Here is a 22,195-nt window from a genome sequence, read left to right as displayed (position 1 = left end):
ATCCCGGCGTCGACGGAGGTTCCGACGCCGATAGCGGATCCGACGCCGATGGCGGATCCGACGCCGATGGCGGATCCGACGCCGATGGCGGATCCGACGCTGACAGTGGTTCCGACGCCGATGGAGATCCCGGAGTCGACGGAAGTTCCGACGCCGACAAGAATGATAACATTAAGTGTAAGTTTAATTTTATAAAAAATATTAAATTAATAGTTCTTTAGTTAGATTCTTTAGCTAATTTGGAGATGATTGTCTTGATGAAAATGTCGAAAAAGTTAAATTTCTACAAGTTTTTAATTTTTGTCATTAATATCTTATTAAATTAAATTTTAGCAAAATAAACTCTATGTAAAATTAAGAATGAAGATATAGTTTTATTAATCTTTTAAATTTCACAAAGTATAATTACAAAAAGTTCTTTTTAATTATTTATAATTCGGAGATTATATTTCATTTTCGCTAGGGAAAAATTGTCTCCTGATTAAAAAATCTATTATTTTAATAAATAAAAAATGCTAAGTTATTTTGGAACTATATATATTTACAAATATACGTAGAAATATTGTTGAATTAAAAATAATATTATATTGCTATTCACACACAATATAATAACAATGTATATATAAAATAAAAATATTAAAATAAATTCTAATAATAACATTATATAAATTCTTAGCACAAATGTATAGCCAAAAATAATTTTTAATCAGACAAAATGTTTCTTCTATATTTTTGGATGCTGAAAATGATGCTACAAACCAATTTTTATCAACCACATCAGGTTTCCGATATAATAGAGGTGTGATATTCCAAAATATGACTTTTTTGCAATATTTCAGATTTCTTATAAAATGTTAACATTTTCTGAAAATTTGGATCAGATGTTATGAATGTATTGTTTATTTTATATAAAGTTCATTTTTTAAATTTTACTTTGTAGCCATGTTATGAAAAATTAATTAAGAACTGGGAACTACTCCAGGAGTAGTCTACTCATGTGGAGCGTCCGTCTCCATATGAAAAGTAGTTTCAAATTTTAATATTTCATAATATGACTAACAAGTAAGATATCGAAATTTTAAAAATACATTCTATAGAGGAAAAACAATACACATGACATCTGATCAGAATTTTCAGATAATGTTAATATTTTTTACAAAAAAAAACCTTTAATGTTGCAAAAAAGCCGTTTTTTACATATTAAACCTGAAATTATTTCGGAAACCTGATTTCACGTACTGCTGAATATTAGTTTGCGGCATTCAAAATGTATAAGAAATATCTTGTCTTGTTTAAAATTGTTTTTGCCTGTAAATTAGTGTATTATTAGTATTTATTTTAATATTTTTGTTTATATATATGTTATTATAATATGTATGCTCTGTCTTATGTTTTTCATATATACTTTTTGTTTTAGACTGAAGAACTAAATAATATTATAACAAGAGCTATTTCTTCTGTGAGAGGACGGGGAGGACGAGGAGGACAGAGAGGACGGAGAGGACAGAGAGGAGCAAGAGGACAAAGAGGAGGAAGAGGAAGAGGACGGCAACGAGGCAGGGGCAAAGAGGGAATAAATATATATATATATAAATAACCAAAACAAATAACATTCTATGTATATGTCATATCAACATAAATAATAAAATAATATAAAGAAAAGAAAATCATAATTTACGTTATTTAATTTCGTATTTTAATATATTTGTTTGCATATTGTTTGCGTCTTTTTTTTGGTAATATATTTTATAATTTGATCAATAATTTTAGACAAAAATAAAACTTTTTAAAAAAAATTTTTTATACACTTTTGTTTTACACATTTTAAGTTAATAGATTTTTGCATCAGTAAGAAATAAAGTACGCGATAATATCAAAATTTTGGAAACATTTTTCCTGTTATCTTCAAACATTATACATAAAAATATGAGAAAAATATATATATTAGCGTCAGTCAAATGCATTTAAATGTCTTGTCATATAATTTATGATCTCCAAAGTACAGCCATTGGCAAGCGTATAAAAAATCAAGAGAGAAGCATATATTTTGTTACATTTGTTTATTTTTTATTCATTTTTTTATTTTTAACTTGATGTTTTATTCTAAGCCTTGTCACACGCATGTCTGCAATTATAAAGTTATACACAATTATTTAAGTATAAATTAAATATTTCTTTTAGAATACATACGCGCATTATATTTATACGTGTGTATATATAATAATTAAATCAGGATTCATTGATGTTTTTAATTAATAGAATTGTAATTAGATAAATTAATTAATATTTTTTTTATCGTAGAAAGAATGTACCAAGTAATCGATAATATAGAAAAATAATTCATGATATTTCGTTAGTATATTTTTAATTAAAATTCATGAATGTGATCTGTTATCAATGCATTAAATGTTCTTTTAAAACCTAATGAGCCCCTAATGGATACATTTCCATATATTCCTAATATATTTCAATCCAACAATGAAATTTGCAACACATGAAATTAATAAATGATAACAATTGCAAGACGAAATAGCGCTGTAAAACGTTCTCCTAAATATTAAAACACAATACATTTTTAACGTATTATAATATATTTTAGGAATTTAGATCTTTTTCTGAATATATAAATGTTTTGATCATGGATCAAAATATAGATGCTTGCATTTTTAATTTGCATTTCGCAGAGATTATGAGTTTTTGTGTACCTATTAATTTTATCCTTTTTCAAAATGAAAGAAGTGTAACTATTAAATAGAACTTCATATTTTTAAATTAATATTCTAAAAATGCGCGTTATATTCATGCGGAAACGGACATATAATAAATTTTTATTTTATTATATATAGAATAAAGCTTTATTTTAACTCAGAAATGTCTTTTTTTACTAATTAATCCTTTACAAATTGTTACTCCTCTCTTAAAACTTTGTAACAGATTTACATAGCTGTTTAATTTTATATATTTCAAATATATATTTTAATTTTTTAAATTTTCTTTATCTTATATTTCTACTAATGTATAAAAAAATAAAACACAAGAAGCAAATTACGATATCAATTATTAGACATAGCAATATTTGCATTGGTAAAACATTAACTAAACAAACATTGATCATAAAAATTGGAGATATATACATATTGTTAAGCTATTAAATAAACTTATATTTATTTAATGCTTAACTCATTATTTTCATTATTAAGTACAACACTTATTTTTATATACGTATATCTTAATAAAATTTATTTATTAAAGTTTTTTAAAGTAAAGTAATGTTATTACATGTTTAATTACATTATTATTATATGTTTAATTACAAGCTTTATATGCACTTTCTCATTGAAATTAACAATTTATTTAAGTTATTATGTTGTATGATATAGACAGAGTATACATATGTAACCATACAATTTTTAAATTTTTTAATTTATTTCTGTTGAAGGAAATCCTAAATTGGAAAAATGGACGCTCAATTCAATTCGACGTGCGGGATTGTGCGAAGATCATTTTCTTCAAAATTCCTTTACAAATACAAGAGGGTTAAAACGCAGTGCAGTGCCAATTCCTTTCGAGTCTCGAAATATAAACGTAAGTAACGAACACAATGTATGAATTGATAGAATCTCATAATATAAATAAAAATAATGAAAATAAGAAAAGAAAAAGCATGATAATGGAACAAGTGCTTCACTTAGAAGAAGCCCAAAAACAAAGTATGAACAATATTGCATCGACGTCTACTACACCATTTACGTCTACTGTTATTAATCTTAATGAAAATGTAATGGACGAGCATGCAGAATCACAGTTTATTGAACAACGAACAAATTCATTGCGATGCTATCAGCCACGACATTTAAATTTTAATTCTTCTATAGACAATGACGATTTAATGGAATGGATGCACATTGAGCCTATATATGAAAAAGTCCTTACGCCTCCTTCGTTTAATAATAATAATAATAATGATGATGATAATAATAATAATAATAATAATAATAATAATAATAATAATAATAATAACAACAATACAAATATTATGGAATCTATGTATCTTGAACCATCGATGTATGAAAGAGTCCCGCCTCCTCCGTGTAATAATAAAAGAAATATTAAAAATAGAACAGAAACTAATACAAAAGATGAAATAATACATAAGCTATATGCTAAAGTTAAATCTCTAAGATCTGAAAATATACGATTGCGAGGGCAAATAAGAAAGCTAAAATATCGCTTACATTATTTCACAAAAACGTAAAACGTCAAAAAAAGATAAACAAAAGAGAATAATAAATCCACAAAAACTTAAAACGTCAAAAAAAGATAAACAAAAGAGAATAATATTAAAAAAATTGATAGATGAACAAGATCTAAATCCTGTTGCAAAGGCAATGATAAATTTACAACTGCATATACCCAATACACCATATACAGAAGAAGAGAAAAATCTTTCAAGGCAATTATATTATTATTCAGCCGCTGCTTTCTGCCGCTTAAGAAAAGCAGGTTGCAATTTTCCCGGGCAGCGAACTATTAAAAGATGGCTGGAAGAATATGACGTACGGCCAGGATTTTGTGATTTTATATTTCAAAAATTAAAGGAAAAGATTTCTTATTTACCAATAGAGGAAAGAGTGTGTGCCTTAAAGTGGGACGAAATGGCCATAAAACCTTATGAAGAATATTCGCAAAAACTGGATGAAATAGAAGGTCTTATTGATCTTGGTCCTCTACGAAGAAAATCGGAAAGATCTAAATGCGTATTTGTCTTTTTCCTAGACAGTTTAAATGCACGTCGTCCATGGCGACAACCTTTAGCATATTTTCTCCCGGGAAAATGCATGAAAGCAGAAGAAATAATAATATTATTGAAAGAATGTTTAGACAAATTGAATGCAACAGGTGCTGATGTACAACTTCTAACATGTGATCAAGGCACATGTAATCAAAGCGCTTACGCTCAATTCGGCATTAATCCAGAAAATCCATTCTTTGTATATAATGGGAAAAAATATAATGCGTCATTCGATTTCCCACATTTAGTAAAAAGATTGCTAAGTTTTTTTAGAACTCATGAAAATCTTTACTGTGATGAAAAAATTATATCATATTCTGATTTCGAAACAACATGGTCTGTTGATAATGCCACAAAAGGAGGTTCTAATTTATTGTCTCATATTACAGAAGCGCACATTCATCCAAATACTTTTGAATCTATGAATGTGAAAAGAGCATTCCAAATATTGAGGCACACTTTTGCAGCTGCAATAAAAACAGCCGGTCATGGAAAACAATTACACACAATTACATGGCAAGCGACAGCTGATTTTGCAGAGCGCTTAAATAAAATTATTGATGCATGCAACGGTTACAGTATTAATATTTCAGTTGGCGGCAAACGACCACTATCGTCTAAAAATCCGGATATTGAAAATTTATTAATAGATTTCGTCGAATGGTGCTCAAGATGATCTAAGTTGGAAAAAAGCATAAGTCAAGTTCCTTGTTTTAAAGATTTTGTTGTGACAGTAAGAGCTATTCTTGAAACTTATAAAACACTTTCAACGCAATATGATGGATTTGAACTTGCGACCGGATTATGCAACCAAGACTCAGTGGAACATTTATTTTCGAAACTGAGACAACGCCGAGGATTTCATTCTAATCCAACTGCAAGAATGATCCGATTTTCTATCAGACACATACTTTCTACAGGATATATACAAACTAGTGATAAAGGCAATACTCAATGCCCAGAAAGTGAAGCTCTTATAAATGAACCAAGTCAACTTATAAAAAGGATCGAAAATATGAATATGAGCAATAACGTAATAGAATATAATGACTTCGAAGATGAAATGGTTCTTCAAAATGACATTATTCTTCTCGAAGAATTTAACATGGAAGAAGTTGAAAAAATGTCAACCCGCTTAATACATATGATGAAAATGCTGTCGCATATTTTGTTGGGTTTATCGCGCGACGAAGCATTCAAAAAGCAACTGTGACCATTGTCGTAATGATATGATGAAAATTCTTATGGATGAATTGATGGAAAACGAAAAATATAAAGAATTTCGAGAATATGAAAATGAAGATGAAGATGCTCCAACAATAACAAAATTAGTACGCCCAACGACTTTATATACAAATATTACTAAAACACAATTGATGGCATTTAATCGCACGTGGCAATATCATTGGGCATCTACAAAAATTCTTGAGAAAATTGTAACTGAATGTGTGCATGCAACAAATAAAATACATTCTGAATGGTTAAATGAAAATGAAGCATGTTACGATCATCGGATGCAAGCATTAAAATATATGATTACAGTGAAATTATATTCTCGAACGAGATACAATAATCGTGCTGCAAAAAGAACTAATATATCTTCAAAAAAGAAAGTTAAAAGATTTTTAAACAAGTAAAAACTATATTACAATAAATCATTTTGAGCACCGTTAGAGATAAAGAAAAAAAGAGGAAAAAATATAATAAAAGAAAAATATATCAAATCAACAACAGTAAAATAAAAAAAGAAAGCAGGAATAAATATTTTAATATACGTGAAAAAAAATGAAACTAAACATGAAAATAAAAAATAACAATAAATAATAAAACAATATAGAACGCGAAAAATGCATTATTTTTTAAAATTATATTTGAATATTGCTTTCTTCTTTTTAATATTATATGTTTTTTTAATTTTTGTCATTTAGAAAAAATACTTATTGCGCCTTCGCACTATGATTGGATTCATTATCAAAAATGTTTGCAAATCATATAGTTTAGCGCAATGACTATTATATTCTATTAATGAGAAAAATACGCATGAATTTTTCAATTTCGTAAAAGATCGCAATCACAGTTGAAATAAATTGCATAAATCGTTATAACTAGCAAGTCTTATCACGATATAAACCAAGGTAAAAGCGGTCATGCTACGAAATTGTAAAATCATGCATTTTCTTATTATCAATGGCAATATAAGACATATTAATATTAATTAAGTTTTAAGAAAATATAATATAGAAATATATATATATATATATATATATTTGTATATATATATATATATATATATATATATATATATACATACAGGGTGATTCAAAATAACCCCTGTGTCCACGAAATGACACATTGTTGAGTCAATTCTAAGACGATTTTTCATTTTGCAAAATTTCGTCCGAAGCTTAGTTTTCGAAATATTAAAGAAAGAAGTTAACGCATGACGAGTTGGATACAAGAGGCAGGCAAGGGTGACGCGAGACCAAAGCTGCCAGATCTCCGCCGCAAGCAACATGCAACACGGCGTGGAGGGGGTAATGAGGATGTAAGCGTAAGCGTACGTGTGAGCTCGGCGCTTCGGCTAGCTTCGGATAGTAGAAGAGGACAGAATACAGTCTTCTGTCTCCTTCCTACCGAAAGACGGGCACACGCGACGCGTCACGCTCCACGATATCTCGATATGCGCTCAATGTTTCTTTTACAGCATTTTTATTGTATAATGTGTTTAGAATATGTCTCTGTATATATATATATATATGTATACACATACATATTATAAACATATTATAAAGAATAATATTTAAATAATTATATTTGTATTATATATATATATATATATATATATCTAATATTTAATATATTTATAATATATATATATATATATATATATGTATATATATACATATATATATATATATATATATATATATATATATATACCGTACAAATATAAATATGTGTTAATTATATTACAAAAATATATTATAAAATTATTTAGTTTTTTATAATAATTTAACACTTGTTTTCTCTCTCTCTCTCTCTCTCTCTATATGTATATATATATATATATATATATATATATATATGTATATATATATATATATACATTTAAAATAATAAAATAAAAAAATTTAATGAGTGGCGATTTTCCACACCACCCACGGGGTATCACCAATGGCACGTTAGATTTTTTTATGTGGATCTTCGCCTAGAGCCCTATTATACCACATTGCATTATTTTATCATTTACAAGTATGATGTCTGTTACACAGACAAGATGTTTTTAATACTTTTACTTTTCACAAATATGATGTTTGTTACACAGACAAGATGATTTTAATACTTTTACTTTCCACAAATATTATGTCTGTTATACAGATAAGAATATTCTTAATACTCCTACTTTTTACAAATATGATATTTGTAACAGACGAGATGTTTTTCACGTATTTATCTTTTACAAGCGTAATGTTTGTAATAAATTTATTATTTATGAGATGAGGGGCCAGCTATGTCAATGGTATCTGCAGGATGTAATTTTAAAATACTTTTATTTTTTTTAGCAACGGTAGCATATAACTTATCCGCTGACATAAGAGACAAATGCTTTTCATCAATTTTCATTTTGATAGCTGTCTCGCCTCTCGTTTTTAATGCAGATTTAAATACACAAATAGCATTAACAGTAGCTGACGAAAAACTATTACGTTTTTTTGTTTTTAAATTATTTAAAAGAGAAAACATTCTCTCCGAATCGGCATTTGAATTTGGAAGAGATCGAATAGTACTTATAATATTTGTTAAATTGGGATATTTAGCAAGATTGTTGTGTCGATTTTGTAAAATTTTTTTCCACATGCTGTCGAAATTTAATTTAGAAAAGTTTTGTTTTTCTTCTATTGTAAAATCTGATGGTAAGGCCATCCATTCCTTCTTTAAATCAGTTTCATCAAAACCGCCGATAGTTTTAGCTATAAAAGAAACATCATTGAATGATGTTTCTCTATTGTTATCAAATAAACTTATATATGGTCGAAAAACTTGTAACTTTGATAAAAATATATTATTTAGAGGTAATCTTTTACGAATTTCTTCTGCAGCAGTCACATAAAATAATAAACAATTCTCTCGAACAATTGTAACTATGTTTATGTGAACTTTCAGCGTTAATTCGTTTAGATATTCCTCACATTCTGATCCCAAAATAATTTCATTAATAGGTTTTTGATTTTCTTTTAATAAAAATATAATATTTGAAGAAAATGGTTTTAAATATTCTTCTTTTATAAAATTTCGACAGATTTGGAAAAGAAAGTTTAAAGATTTTGGATATAATAAATGAATCCTTGTTTCTAATGCTTGAAAAAATGCATTAAATGCATTAAAAAAATTCAAAACATATTTTAAAAATAGAAAATAAGTTTTTATCTCTACGTTGTCCATCATAGACAAGAGATATTCTCCAGAATTTGTTTTTTCGCTAACAACCATTTCAGTAAGAAAGTATTTAATTGTATCCCAAGATTCAAGAAGTCTTTCGATACATAAATAATGCGAAAGCCAGCGCGTATCACATAATTTCAATATTTTGCGATTTGTTTCTTGGAAACATTCACAAAATTCACGAAAAATAGCCGTACGTTTTGGACTGCTATTGAGATAAGTAGCAATTTTTTTTAGAAATTCTTCGCCATATGCAGGCATTTTAGAACATGCAGCGTGCGCTGCTAATGCGGAGGAATGACATGGGCATGAAAACGTTAATAAATGTGGACATATTTCTTCTAATTTTTTTTTAAACGATAAATGTTTTCCTGTCATAACAGATGCATTGTCACATGATAAAGCTACGATATTTAAAAATGGAATCTGTAATTTCCACATTTCACATTTAAATGCCTTAAACAACTTTTCTGCACTTGAATCTTTGGCATCAATATCAATTAATTTAACTAATTGTGAGCGAATATCTAATGTCTCTGGATCAACGTATCGAACAAGAAAAGTTATCCATTTATCATTAGTTATATCAGATGTTTCGTCAATAAAAATTGAAAATTTTGTATTCTGAATTTTATTGACGACACGATCTGTTTCAACTGGGCATAAAACATTTGTAATAATGCTTTTACATTTTGTTCGGCCCATACTCATGCTTTTTAACACATTAGGGTCTTTTCCAATATGTTGAAAAAAGTTGAGAATTTCTTTTGCAGTTTGATGCGAAATATTTTTATCAGCAATTAATGCAGCATATCGAATTTCTGCTATTTTTTTTCGCTCTTCAAACGACAAAAGTGAATCATCTGTTATGTTTATATTTTCGTTTGTATTCTTTGTTTCTGTTTTAATTTTACATATTTCTATATGCGCTTTGGATTCTGCGTGACGATAAATTTTCGATAAATCACCTCTCATTGATTTATCACAAAATGAACAAAAAAATAAATTTTCATCATGTGATACTTTGCGTAACCATGGCTTAAATAATTCTATTTCTAGCCATTGTTCTTGAAATTTATATTTTTCGGATATTTTTTTATCTGAATTTTTATTATTATTTTCACACACATTATTAGTATTTAAAGCTAAATTATTTTCTTTAATATTATTTTTATGACACGCAAAATCCGCATGTCTTAAAATATGTGTATTGCACGAAAAATTTTTATTGCATATACTACAATAATAAAGACTATCGTCGGATGGTACTTTGCGTATCCAAGATTTATATCGATCATCATTGAGCCAAGCATCGGAAAAGTTTCGCTTAAATTTTTTTTTCAATTCATCACTCATTTTTGTGAAACAAAAAATAGACAGAAACAAAGAATTAAAGAAGCTGAAGATGAAAAATGATATATATATATATATATATATATATATATATATAGAAATTTGAAATAATCAGAACTCACACACAAATCGGGATTGTGACAGTTCTTGAACACCAAGATTTCAGAGCACGTATAAAAAAATACGTTTACTTGATAGTACAAGGCGACAAGATTATCTGATGAAAATAAATGCCGCGAAATAAATGAACGGCGTAAAACAAATTAAACGGCATGAAACAAATAAACAAATGCCGAGTGTGTCTCATTGTCTGTTCATCCAAGCACGGCGATAGATCGAACATGTCTCGTAAGTAAATCATTATTTATACAAAGATATTAAAAAATAATTTAATCTTTAATTTCTATTTTAATTTTTTCTTCATAATTTTATAGAAGATATTAATGAAGAGATGGACGCTTTGGTGCTGCAAGATGCTGCGCAGCCAACGATGCAGCAGCTGATGCAACAAATGTTGCATCAGCAACATTTGTTGCATCAGCTGCAAATATTTATGCAGCAGCAGCAGCAGCAGTACCAGCACCAGCAGCAGCAGCAGCAGCAGCAGCAGCAGCAGCAGCCGCCGCCGTCGCCGCCGCCACCGCCGCCGCCGCAGGAACAGAAGGTGCAACAGCAGGAGCAAAATGGTACATTATTTTTTATATTAAATTATATATATATATATATATATATATATATATATTATAATTTGTTTTATTTTTCAGAAAATAAAATTAAAAAAAGAGGAAGCGGCAAGGCTCGTGCCCGCTGGTATACCCAGCGCGGCAGGGGCATGTCTGGCGGTCGAGGAGGCGACCGAGGTCAAGGAGGTTGGGCCCGAAGAGGCCGAGGAGGCGGTTGGGCCCGAGGAGGCCGAGGAGGCGGTTGGGCCCGAGGAGGCGGTTGGGGCGTCATAAAAAATTATTATTATTATTGATATTATTGATATTATTGATATTATTATTGATATAGAAATATAAAAAATAATTAATAAAAAATAATTAATAATTTATAGAATATTTATTTATTCAATATTTTATTCCTTTTATCCTTTATTTCTAGATATTTTTTTCTCCATCTTCTATATATGAATACAATATGGTATAATAGGGCTCTAGGCGAAGATCCACATAAAAAAATCTAACGCGCCATTGGTGATACCCCATGGGTGGTATGGAAAATCGCCACACTCATTAAATTTCTTTATTTTATTATTTTAAATGTATATTTATAGAGAAACAAGTTAAATTACTATACTAAATAGTTTTATAATATATTTTGGTAATATAATTAGTACATATTCATATTTGTATAATATATTTATAATGTATATATATATATATATATGTATATATATATATATATATATATATATATATATACATACATATATATAATATACAGGGTCTGTCCGGAAAGTAATGCGTCGCATTTTTTTAAAAAAAATTTATTGATCGGATAGGTTAAACAACTTAAAATTTTTCAAAGTATGACCCTTCTGCATCAATACATTTTTGCCAACGCGATTTCCATGCGTCATATGCTTTCAGGAACTCCTCACGCGGGATGCTCTTCAGGTAAGCCGTCGTAGTAGCTTGCACGTTATCCACCGACTCGAGATGCTTTCCTTTGAGGTTCCTTTTCAGCCGAGGAAACAAAAAAAAGTCCGCCGGGGCCAGGTCGGGACTGTAGGGTGGCTGCGGCAACGTTGTCACACCGATCTTGGTCAGGTAGGCCATGACAACAAAGGCGGTGTGAGCCGGCGCGTTATCGTGATGGAGTTTCCACGAAGCGCGGATCTCCTTCCGAACGCGGGCAACCCTGTCATTCAGTCTCTGAAGCACTTCCTTGTAAAATTGAGCGTTGACGGTCTGGCCAGTAGGTACGAATTCATGGTGCACTATCCCCTTTGCATCAAAAAAAACAATGAGCATGGACTTCATCCGGGACTTGCTCATGCGAGCCTTCTTCTGGCGTGGCGACGACGTCGTGTGCCATTCTGCACTCTGTTTCTTTGACTCCGGATCGTACTCAAAGATACATGACTCATCCCCAGTGATAACGTTGTCCAGGAAATTGGGATCATGTTCACAGAGTTCCTTGAGTTCTCTACACACTTCCACTCGGTGTTGCTTTTGCGCATCGGTCAAAACTTTGGGCACGAGTTTTGCGCAAATCTTCCGCATGGCCAAGTCTTCCGATACAATCTCATGAACAACCGTTTTCGGCAAGGTCAATAATTCCGACATCAAGCGAACACTCATTCGACGGTCTGAATTCAGTAACTGGCGCACACGAGTCACATGATCGTCCGTTCGCGATGTTGACGGGCGTCCTGCGCGGGCCTCGTCGGTGATGTCCTTCCGACCTTCTCTAAACATCTTGTGCCATCTGTTGGACTGCGATCTGGAAAGGCAATCGTCCCCGAAGGCTTCCTTAAGCATTTCAAAAGTTTCGAGCGGCGTCTTTTCCAGCTTCACGCAAAACTTTATCGCATAGCGTTGCTCTAAAGTTTTCTCCATCATAAGTTCGACGCGACTACTACGTAAACGTTCACAAAAAAAGCCGTCCTAACCCTCCAAGCGCACGGAGACAATTGACCGACCAACCATTGGAAAGCTAAGGGTTCCCCCCACTCTCCCCAACCGGTCCGAACGCACTGCGACGTATAGTCACGTCACAAAAAAATGCGACGCATTACTTTCCGGACAGACCCTGTATATATATATACATATATATATAATATATATATATATATATATTTAATAATATATATATACATATATATATATATATAATATATATATATATATATATATATATATTATAAATATATTAAATATATTAAATATTATATATATATATATATATATATATATATATATATACATTATACAAATATATTATAATTATTTAAATATTATTCTTTATCGTATAATATGTTTATAATATGTATGTGTATACATATATATATATATATATATATATATATATATATATACAGAGACATATTCTAAACACATTATACAATAAAAATGCTGTAAAAGAAACATTGAGCGCATCGAGATATCGTGGAGCGTGACGCGTCGCGTGTGCCCGTCTTTCGGTAGGAAGGAGACAGAAGACTGTATTCTGTCCTCTTCTACTATCCGAAGCTAGCCGAAGCGCCGAGCTCACACGTACGCTTACGCTTACATCCTCATTACCCCCTCCACGCCGTGTTGCATGTTGCTTGCGGCGGAGATCTGGCAGCTTTGGTCTCGCGTCACCCTTGCCTGCCTCTTGTATCCAACTCGTCATGCGTTAACTTCTTTCTTTAATATTTCGAAAACTAAGCTTCGGACGAAATTTTGCAAAATGAAAAATCGTCTTAGAATTGACTCAACAATGTGTCATTTCATGGACACAGGGGTTATTTTGAATCACCCTGTATGTATATATATATATATATATATATATATATATTGTTCGCGAATGAGTTATTCGAGACGATAGGCGCGACAGAAAAGGTCTTGGACTCGGACACTGCACAATTGAGAAAAAACAAGCCACGACACGTATGATTTTTTTGTACTTTTGAGAGTTTTATTTTCAACACCACACGATAAATAAAGTTTTACACAAATATATATATATATATATTTCAGAATTCGAGAAATATTGCCGAAAATTAGTTCAAGTCCGTAATCGAGAGGAAAGTCCGAGTGAAAAAAGCGGTCGAATAATACTGCGGTTTGCGAAGCGATAAGTGCGGTTTGGCGAAAAGTGCGAGAGCGAAAAGTGCGAGACTTCTTCGTGTCCTCGCGCGGTGCTCGTTATATACCGGGCAGATTTTTGGGCCCGTATCGACGTGGCCCAATTAACTTTGTATTTTGGCGGTGACCTCAGGGCGCCGCGCGTCATTGGCCGCTGATGAGGTCTACCGCTGACAATGAGTTAATTGTCATGCGCGCGATCTTTTTAGATCAGCTGATTGGTAATCAGCTGATCGTGACGTATGGGCGCGCATGCCCGTAAACTGTACAGTTTTCGGCGACCGTTGACACTGTTATTGTCAACGGCAGAGATAAGCGTTTTTTGTGGTGGCAATAAAATCGAGATAACTCGAACGATCGGTTTTTTCTCTATAAATAGAAACGTCGAGAAGATTCTCGACGTCCGTTAATTTGAAAAATCTCGGTTTTCGGTAATAATGAGCTGAGATGATATGCATGCGAAATATGAATTTCAAACATCCCGCCCGCCTCGTCAGTACATGACGAAATGAATGAGTGCGTGTAAGTACTGACAGATGTCATGAATAGTTCGATTTGTGAGTTGTGAATCGCGCGTGATGAATGGAATGTGACAACACGTGTGATTCAGTCTATTGAAATTTTCGCTTGAGTGAGTATTGCGTTTTGGTGAAACATTGTGATGGTGAATAATGAGAAACATACTCGTGATGTCGTGTACAATGTGCAAAAGTATTGGCGGTTGATTTCCAAAACGTGGAGTGCGGTGATGAGTGATCGTGAAATCGCGACGTGAAAATGAAAAAAAAAAGAAATCGCGAGAAGACAATTAATAACGCTATCCGCCGATCGTACGTGAGGTTATAAGTGACGCGAGTGAAGTGCGATGCGGTGAAACGAATTAATGAGAAACCGCAGCAAAAAAAAAAGAAACGAAATAAGAACGTGTGATTGTGCGGGCTCACGAATCCGGTTGTGATGAGTCTGCCCTGGCGTTGTCTCCTGGCAGGACGATGATCTTCGCGAGTGGCCGAGTGAACTCCGAAGATGCGGTGCAGACGGTGACGACGCGTGTAATTCCGTCGTCTCCGGGGTGCAGTGCCGTGATGCGGGCGAGTGGCCATCTCGTCGGAGGCGTGATCTCCGATCGCAGCAGGCACAGGTCGCCGATGCTCGGGCCGGCTTCGTCCTTGGTCCACTTTGGTCGTGACGCCAAAGTGCTGAGATACTCGCGCGTCCACCGTTCCCAAAAGTGGTCGCGCATTTTTTGAAGAAGCCGCCACCGAGATAGAGCGGTGTCCTTCTCGGACGTGAGTGACGGCTCCGGAACGGCCACGAGGGGGGCGCCGATGATGAAGTGCCCTGGTGTTAGCGCCGCCAGATCGTCGGGATCGTCCGTCAGCGGCTGCAACGGACGCGAATTTAGGCATGCCTCCACCTGAGTGAGGAGGGTCGCCATTTCCTCGTAAGTGAGGGTGGCTTCGCCGATGACCCTTCGGAGGTGGTGTTTGGTGGATTTGACGGCGGCCTCCCATAGTCCGCCGAAGTGTGGCGCTGCGGGGGGGTTGAACCTCCATCTCACACCGTCGGAAGCTGTTGCGTGAATTATCCGACGGCCGTCGGAAGAGGAAGCGCGGAACAGCTCCCGCAGCTCACGGTCGGCTCCGACGAAGTTCGTGCCGCAGTCGGAGAAGACGTCGCTGCAGAGGCCTCGCCGGGAAACGAAGCGGCGGAAGGCAGCCAGGAACGCCTCGGCCGTGTAGTCCGTGACTGCCTCCAGATGGACCGCCTTGGTGCTGAGGCAGACGAAAACTGCGATGAAGCCCTTGGATGCCTTGTGGCCTCGTCCCTTGCTGGCCCGAATGAGGATAGGGCCGGCGTAGTCGACCCCGGTGCGCAGGAACGGGCGTGCAGGAGTCACTCGTTCCCGGGGCAGATTGCCCATGAGTGGTTGCGGTGCGGCGGCTCTCCACCGCGTGCAGGTGACGCATCGGTGGATCGCCCGCTTGACGACTGCTCGACCACGTGGGATCCAGACTCGTTGACGAAGCAACCCGAGGGTGAGCTGCACTCCTCCGTGCAAGGTCCGCCGGTGGCAGGAGTCCACCATCAGGTGAGTCAACCGTGACTCCGGTGGGATAATGCTGGGATGCCGCTCGTCGTGAGACAGGATGGCGTTCTTCAGTCGCCCTCCGACTCGCATTACACCGCTGTCGTCGAGGAACGGACTCAGCTTGGTGAGAGGACTTCTGGCTGGCAAGGCGCGTCCTTTGCTGAGTGCTGTGATCTCGCCGAGGAAGTGCAGAGTCTGTGTGATGCGAATCCAGTGAAGGAGTGCGTCTTCGATCTCGCAAGACGTGAGTGAGAGTGCGGCGTCAGCGGTGGTGCGAGATCTCCGGGTGCCGGTCCGTCGCCATCGAAGACACCAGGCTGTCACCCTGAGCAGTCGGTGCAATGACGAGAAACGGAGCAGGAAGGCCGACTCAGAAACGTCCTTGACAGCCGCCGAGAGTGAGGCGACGGCCCTTTGCTCCGGCACAGCAGCGTTGAGCAGGGCGCCGTCGTTGTTCGGCCACCTTGTTTGGTCCTCTAAAAGCCAGGATGGTCCCGTCCACCACAGAGGATGACCGACCAGGTCGCTGGGCAGAATTCCTCGGGAGGCGCAATCAGCTGGGTTGTCCTTGCCCGGCACATGTCGCCACCGCGCCTCGGGTAGCCGCTCCTGGATCAGCGACACTCTGTTGGCCACGTAGGTCTTCCAGCGGGAGGCGTGTCCGTGGATCCAGTGAAGAGTGACCCTGGAGTCCGACCAAAGGAAGACTGGAGCTGAGGACAAACTTAGCAGAGAGCGCGTGTGAACGACGAGGTTCGTCAAGAGGGCGGCCGCGCATAGCTCGAGTCTCGGCAAGGACACGGGCTTCACGGGCGCGACCTTGCCCTTAGCGGTCAGCAGGTGGAGTGTGATGCCCCTTCCAGTGGAGGAGCGGAGGTACACCACGGCAGCGTACCCTCGCTCCGATGCGTCGGCGAATCCGTGCAGTTCGACGTGTGAGTGCGGACCGTCGCTGCCGAGCCAACGAGATACCTTCATCTCGTTGAGGCGCGGAAGTTGCGAGAGCAGGTTCCGCCAAGCGAGCGTGTCCGGTGATGGAAGTGGAGTGTCCCAGTCAATCTTCTGGAGCCAGGCGGCCTGGATTAGGATCTTGGCCCGCATTGTGACCGGGGTGATCCAGCCGAGAGGATCGAACATTCGTGCGGTTTCGGACAGGACACGCCGTTTTGTAAGTTCGTCGAAGTGACGTGTCGGTTGTGAAAAAGTGAAGTGGTCACCGGCCGGGTGCCAGTGAAGACCGAGCGTTGTGTGGCTCTCATGAGACCATGAGTGAGGTAAGTGGGTGAGCCGGTGCTCGTGCGGAACGCCGTCCAGGATGCTGAGGTGGTTGGCCGCCCATTTCCGAAGAGGAAACCCGCCCGCCATGCAGAGGCTGCGGAGCTCCCGTTGCGCTGCGGTGGCCTCCGAGAGGGTGCTCGCGCCGGTCACGACGTCGTCCACGTAAGTATCGCGGCGCAGCGCGACAGCTCCCTGTGGAAATCGGTGACCTTCGTCGTCGGCGAGCTGGTGTAAGGTCCGTATGGCGAGGAATGGCGCGCACGCCAAGCCATACGTGACCGTTCGCAAGCGGTATTCGCGGATGTCGTCAACGGCACGGTGCCGCCAAAGTATCCGCTGATGATCGCGGTCGTCTGGATGAACAAGAATTTGGCGGTACATTTTCTCAATGTCCGCCAAGAAGACGTAACGGTGCCAGCGCCAGCGCAGGAGTACGTCGGCGAGAACTGGCAGGAGATTGGCACCAGTCAGCAGACTGATGTTGAGCGAGGTGCCCGAGGTCGTGAGCTGTGAGCCGTTGAACACGACTCTGAGCTTAATGGTGGTGCTCGTTTCTCGCAACACTCCGTGATGCGGTAAGTAGCACCTTGCAGTATCTTCTTGTTGTGATGATGTGGTTACAGCTTCCATGTGTTGCAGGTTTTCGTAGTCCTTCATGAAGCTGCGGTAGAGGTTGCCGAATCGAGCGTCCTTGTCGCAGCGGCGCTCCATGGCATGGAGCAAACGCTCGGCCGGCCGACGGGTTCCTGACAGAGAGGGTAGAGCTCCGGAGAAGGGAAGCCTCACAATGTAACGTCCGGCGGTGGTGCGTGAGTGCTCGCGGACGAAGATGTCCTCGCACCTTCTCTCCTCCGGGGTAAGAGCGACGGGAACGGTATTCTCCTTCTCCTGCTCCCAGAAGAGCTGCACCAAGTCGGTCAGCTGGCGGTCTATGGTGCATTGGTGAGCGGCATGGCTACTCTGGGTCGTGGCTTGGTGTCCTCCCGACAGGATCCACCCGAGAGAGGTCTTCTGCGCGATGGGCTCGTCTTTGCCTCCCTTGCGGAGTCCATCCTGAAGGATGGCGGAATAGACATCCGCACCGAGCAGTATCTCGATTGAATCTCGGTCTAAATACTGCGGATCGGCCAGAGGGAGACCGCGTATGTGGGGCCAGGTGACGCTGGCTCGCACGATGGGCCCCTGGTACGAGGAGAGATGCGGCAGGACGTACGCCTGGACGGGGAGCGTTGCTCCAGTTATTGCCGAGGAGTGCGCCAAAGACAGCCGTCCGCGGGTTGCTCCAGAGGCTCCTCCGATCCCGGCTATCGTCATCGAGGAGCGGATCCGCGGCAGGCGCAATCGTTGTGCCAGGGCCTCTAAGACTAGAGAGACCTCTGATCCTTGGTCGATCAGTGCTCGGATGTCGTGCGGTCTTCCCACGTGGTCCTTGATAGTGACCCGTGCGGTGGCAAGAAGAATCGCCTTGCGGTCTGATGCGAAGCGTGTGGTGGACAAGGAAATCGCACCATCAGATTGCGAGTATGCGTCGTGCAAAAGCGTGTGGTGGCGTGCCTTGCAAGTGAAGCAAGTTTTCGACGACTGACATTTTGCCAAGTAATGGTTGCCGAGGCAGTTGAAGCACAATCTGTTTGCTTCTACTAGGCCTTTTCGCTCGGCAGCGGTCTTGGCTTTGAACGTCGAGCATTGCATAATCGAATGCTTTTCTTTACAGGCGGCGCACGTTGACGAACCGGATGCGCGTTTTACAAAGTGCGACCTTGCGGACCGAGAAGTGTCTCCGGATTTCGCGGCAGTGGTTGGTTGCACGGCGTTCAGCGTGAGGATCTGCTTCGCTATGAAGTCCATGAGGACGTCGTTGCTTGGCGGGTCGACGGAATCGCGGATCGAGGACTCCCACTGCATTCGCGTCTGTGTGTCAAAGCGCTCGACGAGCAGGTAATTGAAGAGGTCCATACCGTGCGTGCCGATGGGCCTTTCAATGCTCTCCTGAGCATTGATGGCAGTCGTGGCGGCGTTATAAATTCGGTTCAACTCGTCAGCGGTCGCGTTCTTCATTGTAGGCAGCGAAGTTGGCGCGAATGAGCTCTCGCTTGTTCTCGTAGTGAGAACTTAAAATTGACCACGCCCTGTCATAATTGCCCCCGACAATCGACAAGGCCCTAATTAGTTTTTCCGCAGGACCCTGTAAGCTCGTACGGAGATAGTGGAGCTTTTCCACGTCGGAAATGGATGTATTGCTCCCGACGATGGACAAGAAGATGTCGCGAAACGCGGGCCAATCGCTGTATGCACCGGAGAACGACTGGAGCTTAATTCGCGGCAGCGAGGTCTTGAGCGTCTGCTCTTGGTGAGCCTCGACCTTGGGCGTGGTGGACGACTTGCCCTTGAGTTTGTGCGCGTATTCGACCAGCGTGCTCCTTTGTGTCACGTAGGTAGTTTCCGCGATATCGATAAAATCATTCTTTGCGTACTCACTCTCAAGATATTTGTCTTTCAGCGCCGCTACAATGAGGTCATGATGGGTCTCGAATCTGGTCCACAGCGTGTCGAGAATGCGGAGGCGAGCCTGAATCGCTTCGGCGGTGATGCTCGAGACGCCCATCTTGCGCAGATTGTCCACGGAGCGAGACATTCGTCCGTGGATGTCGTTCTGCGCCTCCAACAGCGCCTTTGGATCTGCACTCATGATCACTTTTCAGTTTCAGATTCACGCACTACGTCACAAAGTTCACCCACGAACTGCGGATGCGGATAAAATATCCGGCTCGAAGGACCAGAAAATGTTCGCGAATGAGTTATTCGAAACGATAGGCGCGACAGAAAAGGTCTTGGACTCGGACACTGCACAATTGAGAAAAAACAAGCCACGACACGTATGATTTTTTTGTACTTTTGAGAGTTTTATTTTCAACACCACACGATAAATAAAGTTTTACACAAATATATATATATTTCAGAATTCGAGAAATATTGCCGAAAATTAGTTCAAGTCCGTAATCGAGAGGAAAGTCCGAGTGAAAAAAGCGGTCGAATAATACTGCGGTTTGCGAAGCGATAAGTGCGGTTTGGCGAAAAGTGCGAGAGCGAAAAGTGCGAGACTTCTTCGTGTCCTCGCGCGGTGCTCGTTATATACCGGGCAGATTTTTGGGCTCGTATCGACGTGGCCCAATTAACTTTGTATTTTGGCGGTGACCTCAGGGCGCCGCGCGTCATTGGCCGCTGATGAGGTCTACCGCTGACAATGAGTTAATTGTCATGCGCGCGATCTTTTTAGATCAGCTGATTGGTAATCAGCTGATCGTGACGTATGGGCGCGCATGCCCGTAAACTGTACAGTTTTCGGCGACCGTTGACACTGTTATTGTCAACGGCAGAGACAAGCGTTTTTTGCGGTGGCAATAAAATCGAGATAACTCGAACGATCGGTTTTTTCTCTATAAATAGAAACGTCGAGAAGATTCTCGACGTCCGTTAATTTGAAAAATCTCGGTTTTCGGTAATAATGAGCTGAGATGATATGCATGCGAAATATGAATTTCAAACATATATATATATATATATACAAATATATATATATATATATATACAAATATATATACATATATATATATATATATATATATATACAAATATATATACATATATATATATATATATATACAAATATATATATATATATATATATATTTCTATATTATATTTTCTTAAAACTTAATTAATATTAATATGTCTTATATTGCCATTGATAATAAGAAAATGCATGATTTTACAATTTCGTAGCATGACCGCTTTTACCTTGGTTTATATCGTGATAAGACTTGCTAGTTATAACGATTTATGCAATTTATTTCAACTGTGATTGCGATCTTTTACGAAATTGAAAAATTCATGCGTATTTTTCTCATTAATAGAATATAATAGTCATTGCGCTAAACTATATGATTTGCAAACATTTTTGATAATGAATCCAATCATAGTGCGAAGGCGCAATAAGTATTTTTTCTAAATGACAAAAATTAAAAAAACATATAATATTAAAAAGAAGAAAGCAATATTCAAATATAATTTTAAAAAATAATGCATTTTTCGCGTTCTATATTGTTTTATTATTTATTGTTATTTTTTATTTTCATGTTTAGTTTCATTTTTTTTCACGTATATTAAAATATTTATTCCTGCTTTCTTTTTTTATTTTACTGTTGTTGATTTGATATATTTTTCTTTTATTATATTTTTTCCTCTTTTTTTCTTTATCTCTAACGGTGCTCAAAATGATTTATTGTAATATAGTTTTTACTTGTTTAAAAATCTTTTAACTTTCTTTTTTGAAGATATATTAGTTCTTTTTGCAGCACGATTATTGTATCTCGTTCGAGAATATAATTTCACTGTAATCATATATTTTAATGCTTGCATCCGATGATCGTAACATGCTTCATT

At 37.9% G+C, this 22,195-nt stretch overlaps 3 protein-coding genes across 3 annotated transcripts; all 3 read right to left on the bottom strand.

The window, feature by feature from the left end:
• Nucleotides 1–12,099: 12,099 nt before the first annotated feature.
• LOC105249119 (protein GVQW3-like) lies at nt 12,100–13,149 on the bottom strand. The gene has a single exon (XM_011254353.2). It carries the CDS (start codon nt 13,147–13,149, stop codon nt 12,100–12,102), a length of 1,050 nt encoding a protein of 349 aa, XP_011252655.2.
• Nucleotides 13,150–15,322: 2,173 nt separating this feature from the next.
• LOC112639723 lies at nt 15,323–19,708 on the bottom strand. The gene has a single exon (XM_025414599.1). It carries the CDS (start codon nt 19,706–19,708, stop codon nt 15,323–15,325), a length of 4,386 nt encoding a protein of 1,461 aa, XP_025270384.1.
• Nucleotides 19,709–19,790: 82 nt separating this feature from the next.
• On the bottom strand, nt 19,791–20,441 carry LOC112639722. Its single transcript, XM_025414598.1, has one exon. It carries the CDS (start codon nt 20,439–20,441, stop codon nt 19,791–19,793), a length of 651 nt encoding a protein of 216 aa, XP_025270383.1.
• Nucleotides 20,442–22,195: the final 1,754 nt, after the last annotated feature.

This window comes from Camponotus floridanus, unplaced genomic scaffold (assembly GCF_003227725.1).
Source record: "Camponotus floridanus strain SB8 unplaced genomic scaffold, Cflo_v7.5 scaffold84, whole genome shotgun sequence".
Taxonomy (NCBI): Eukaryota; Metazoa; Arthropoda; class Insecta; order Hymenoptera; family Formicidae; genus Camponotus; species Camponotus floridanus.
Note: the sequence above shows the minus strand (reverse complement) of the source record. Positions and strands in the feature narration are given on the sequence as shown.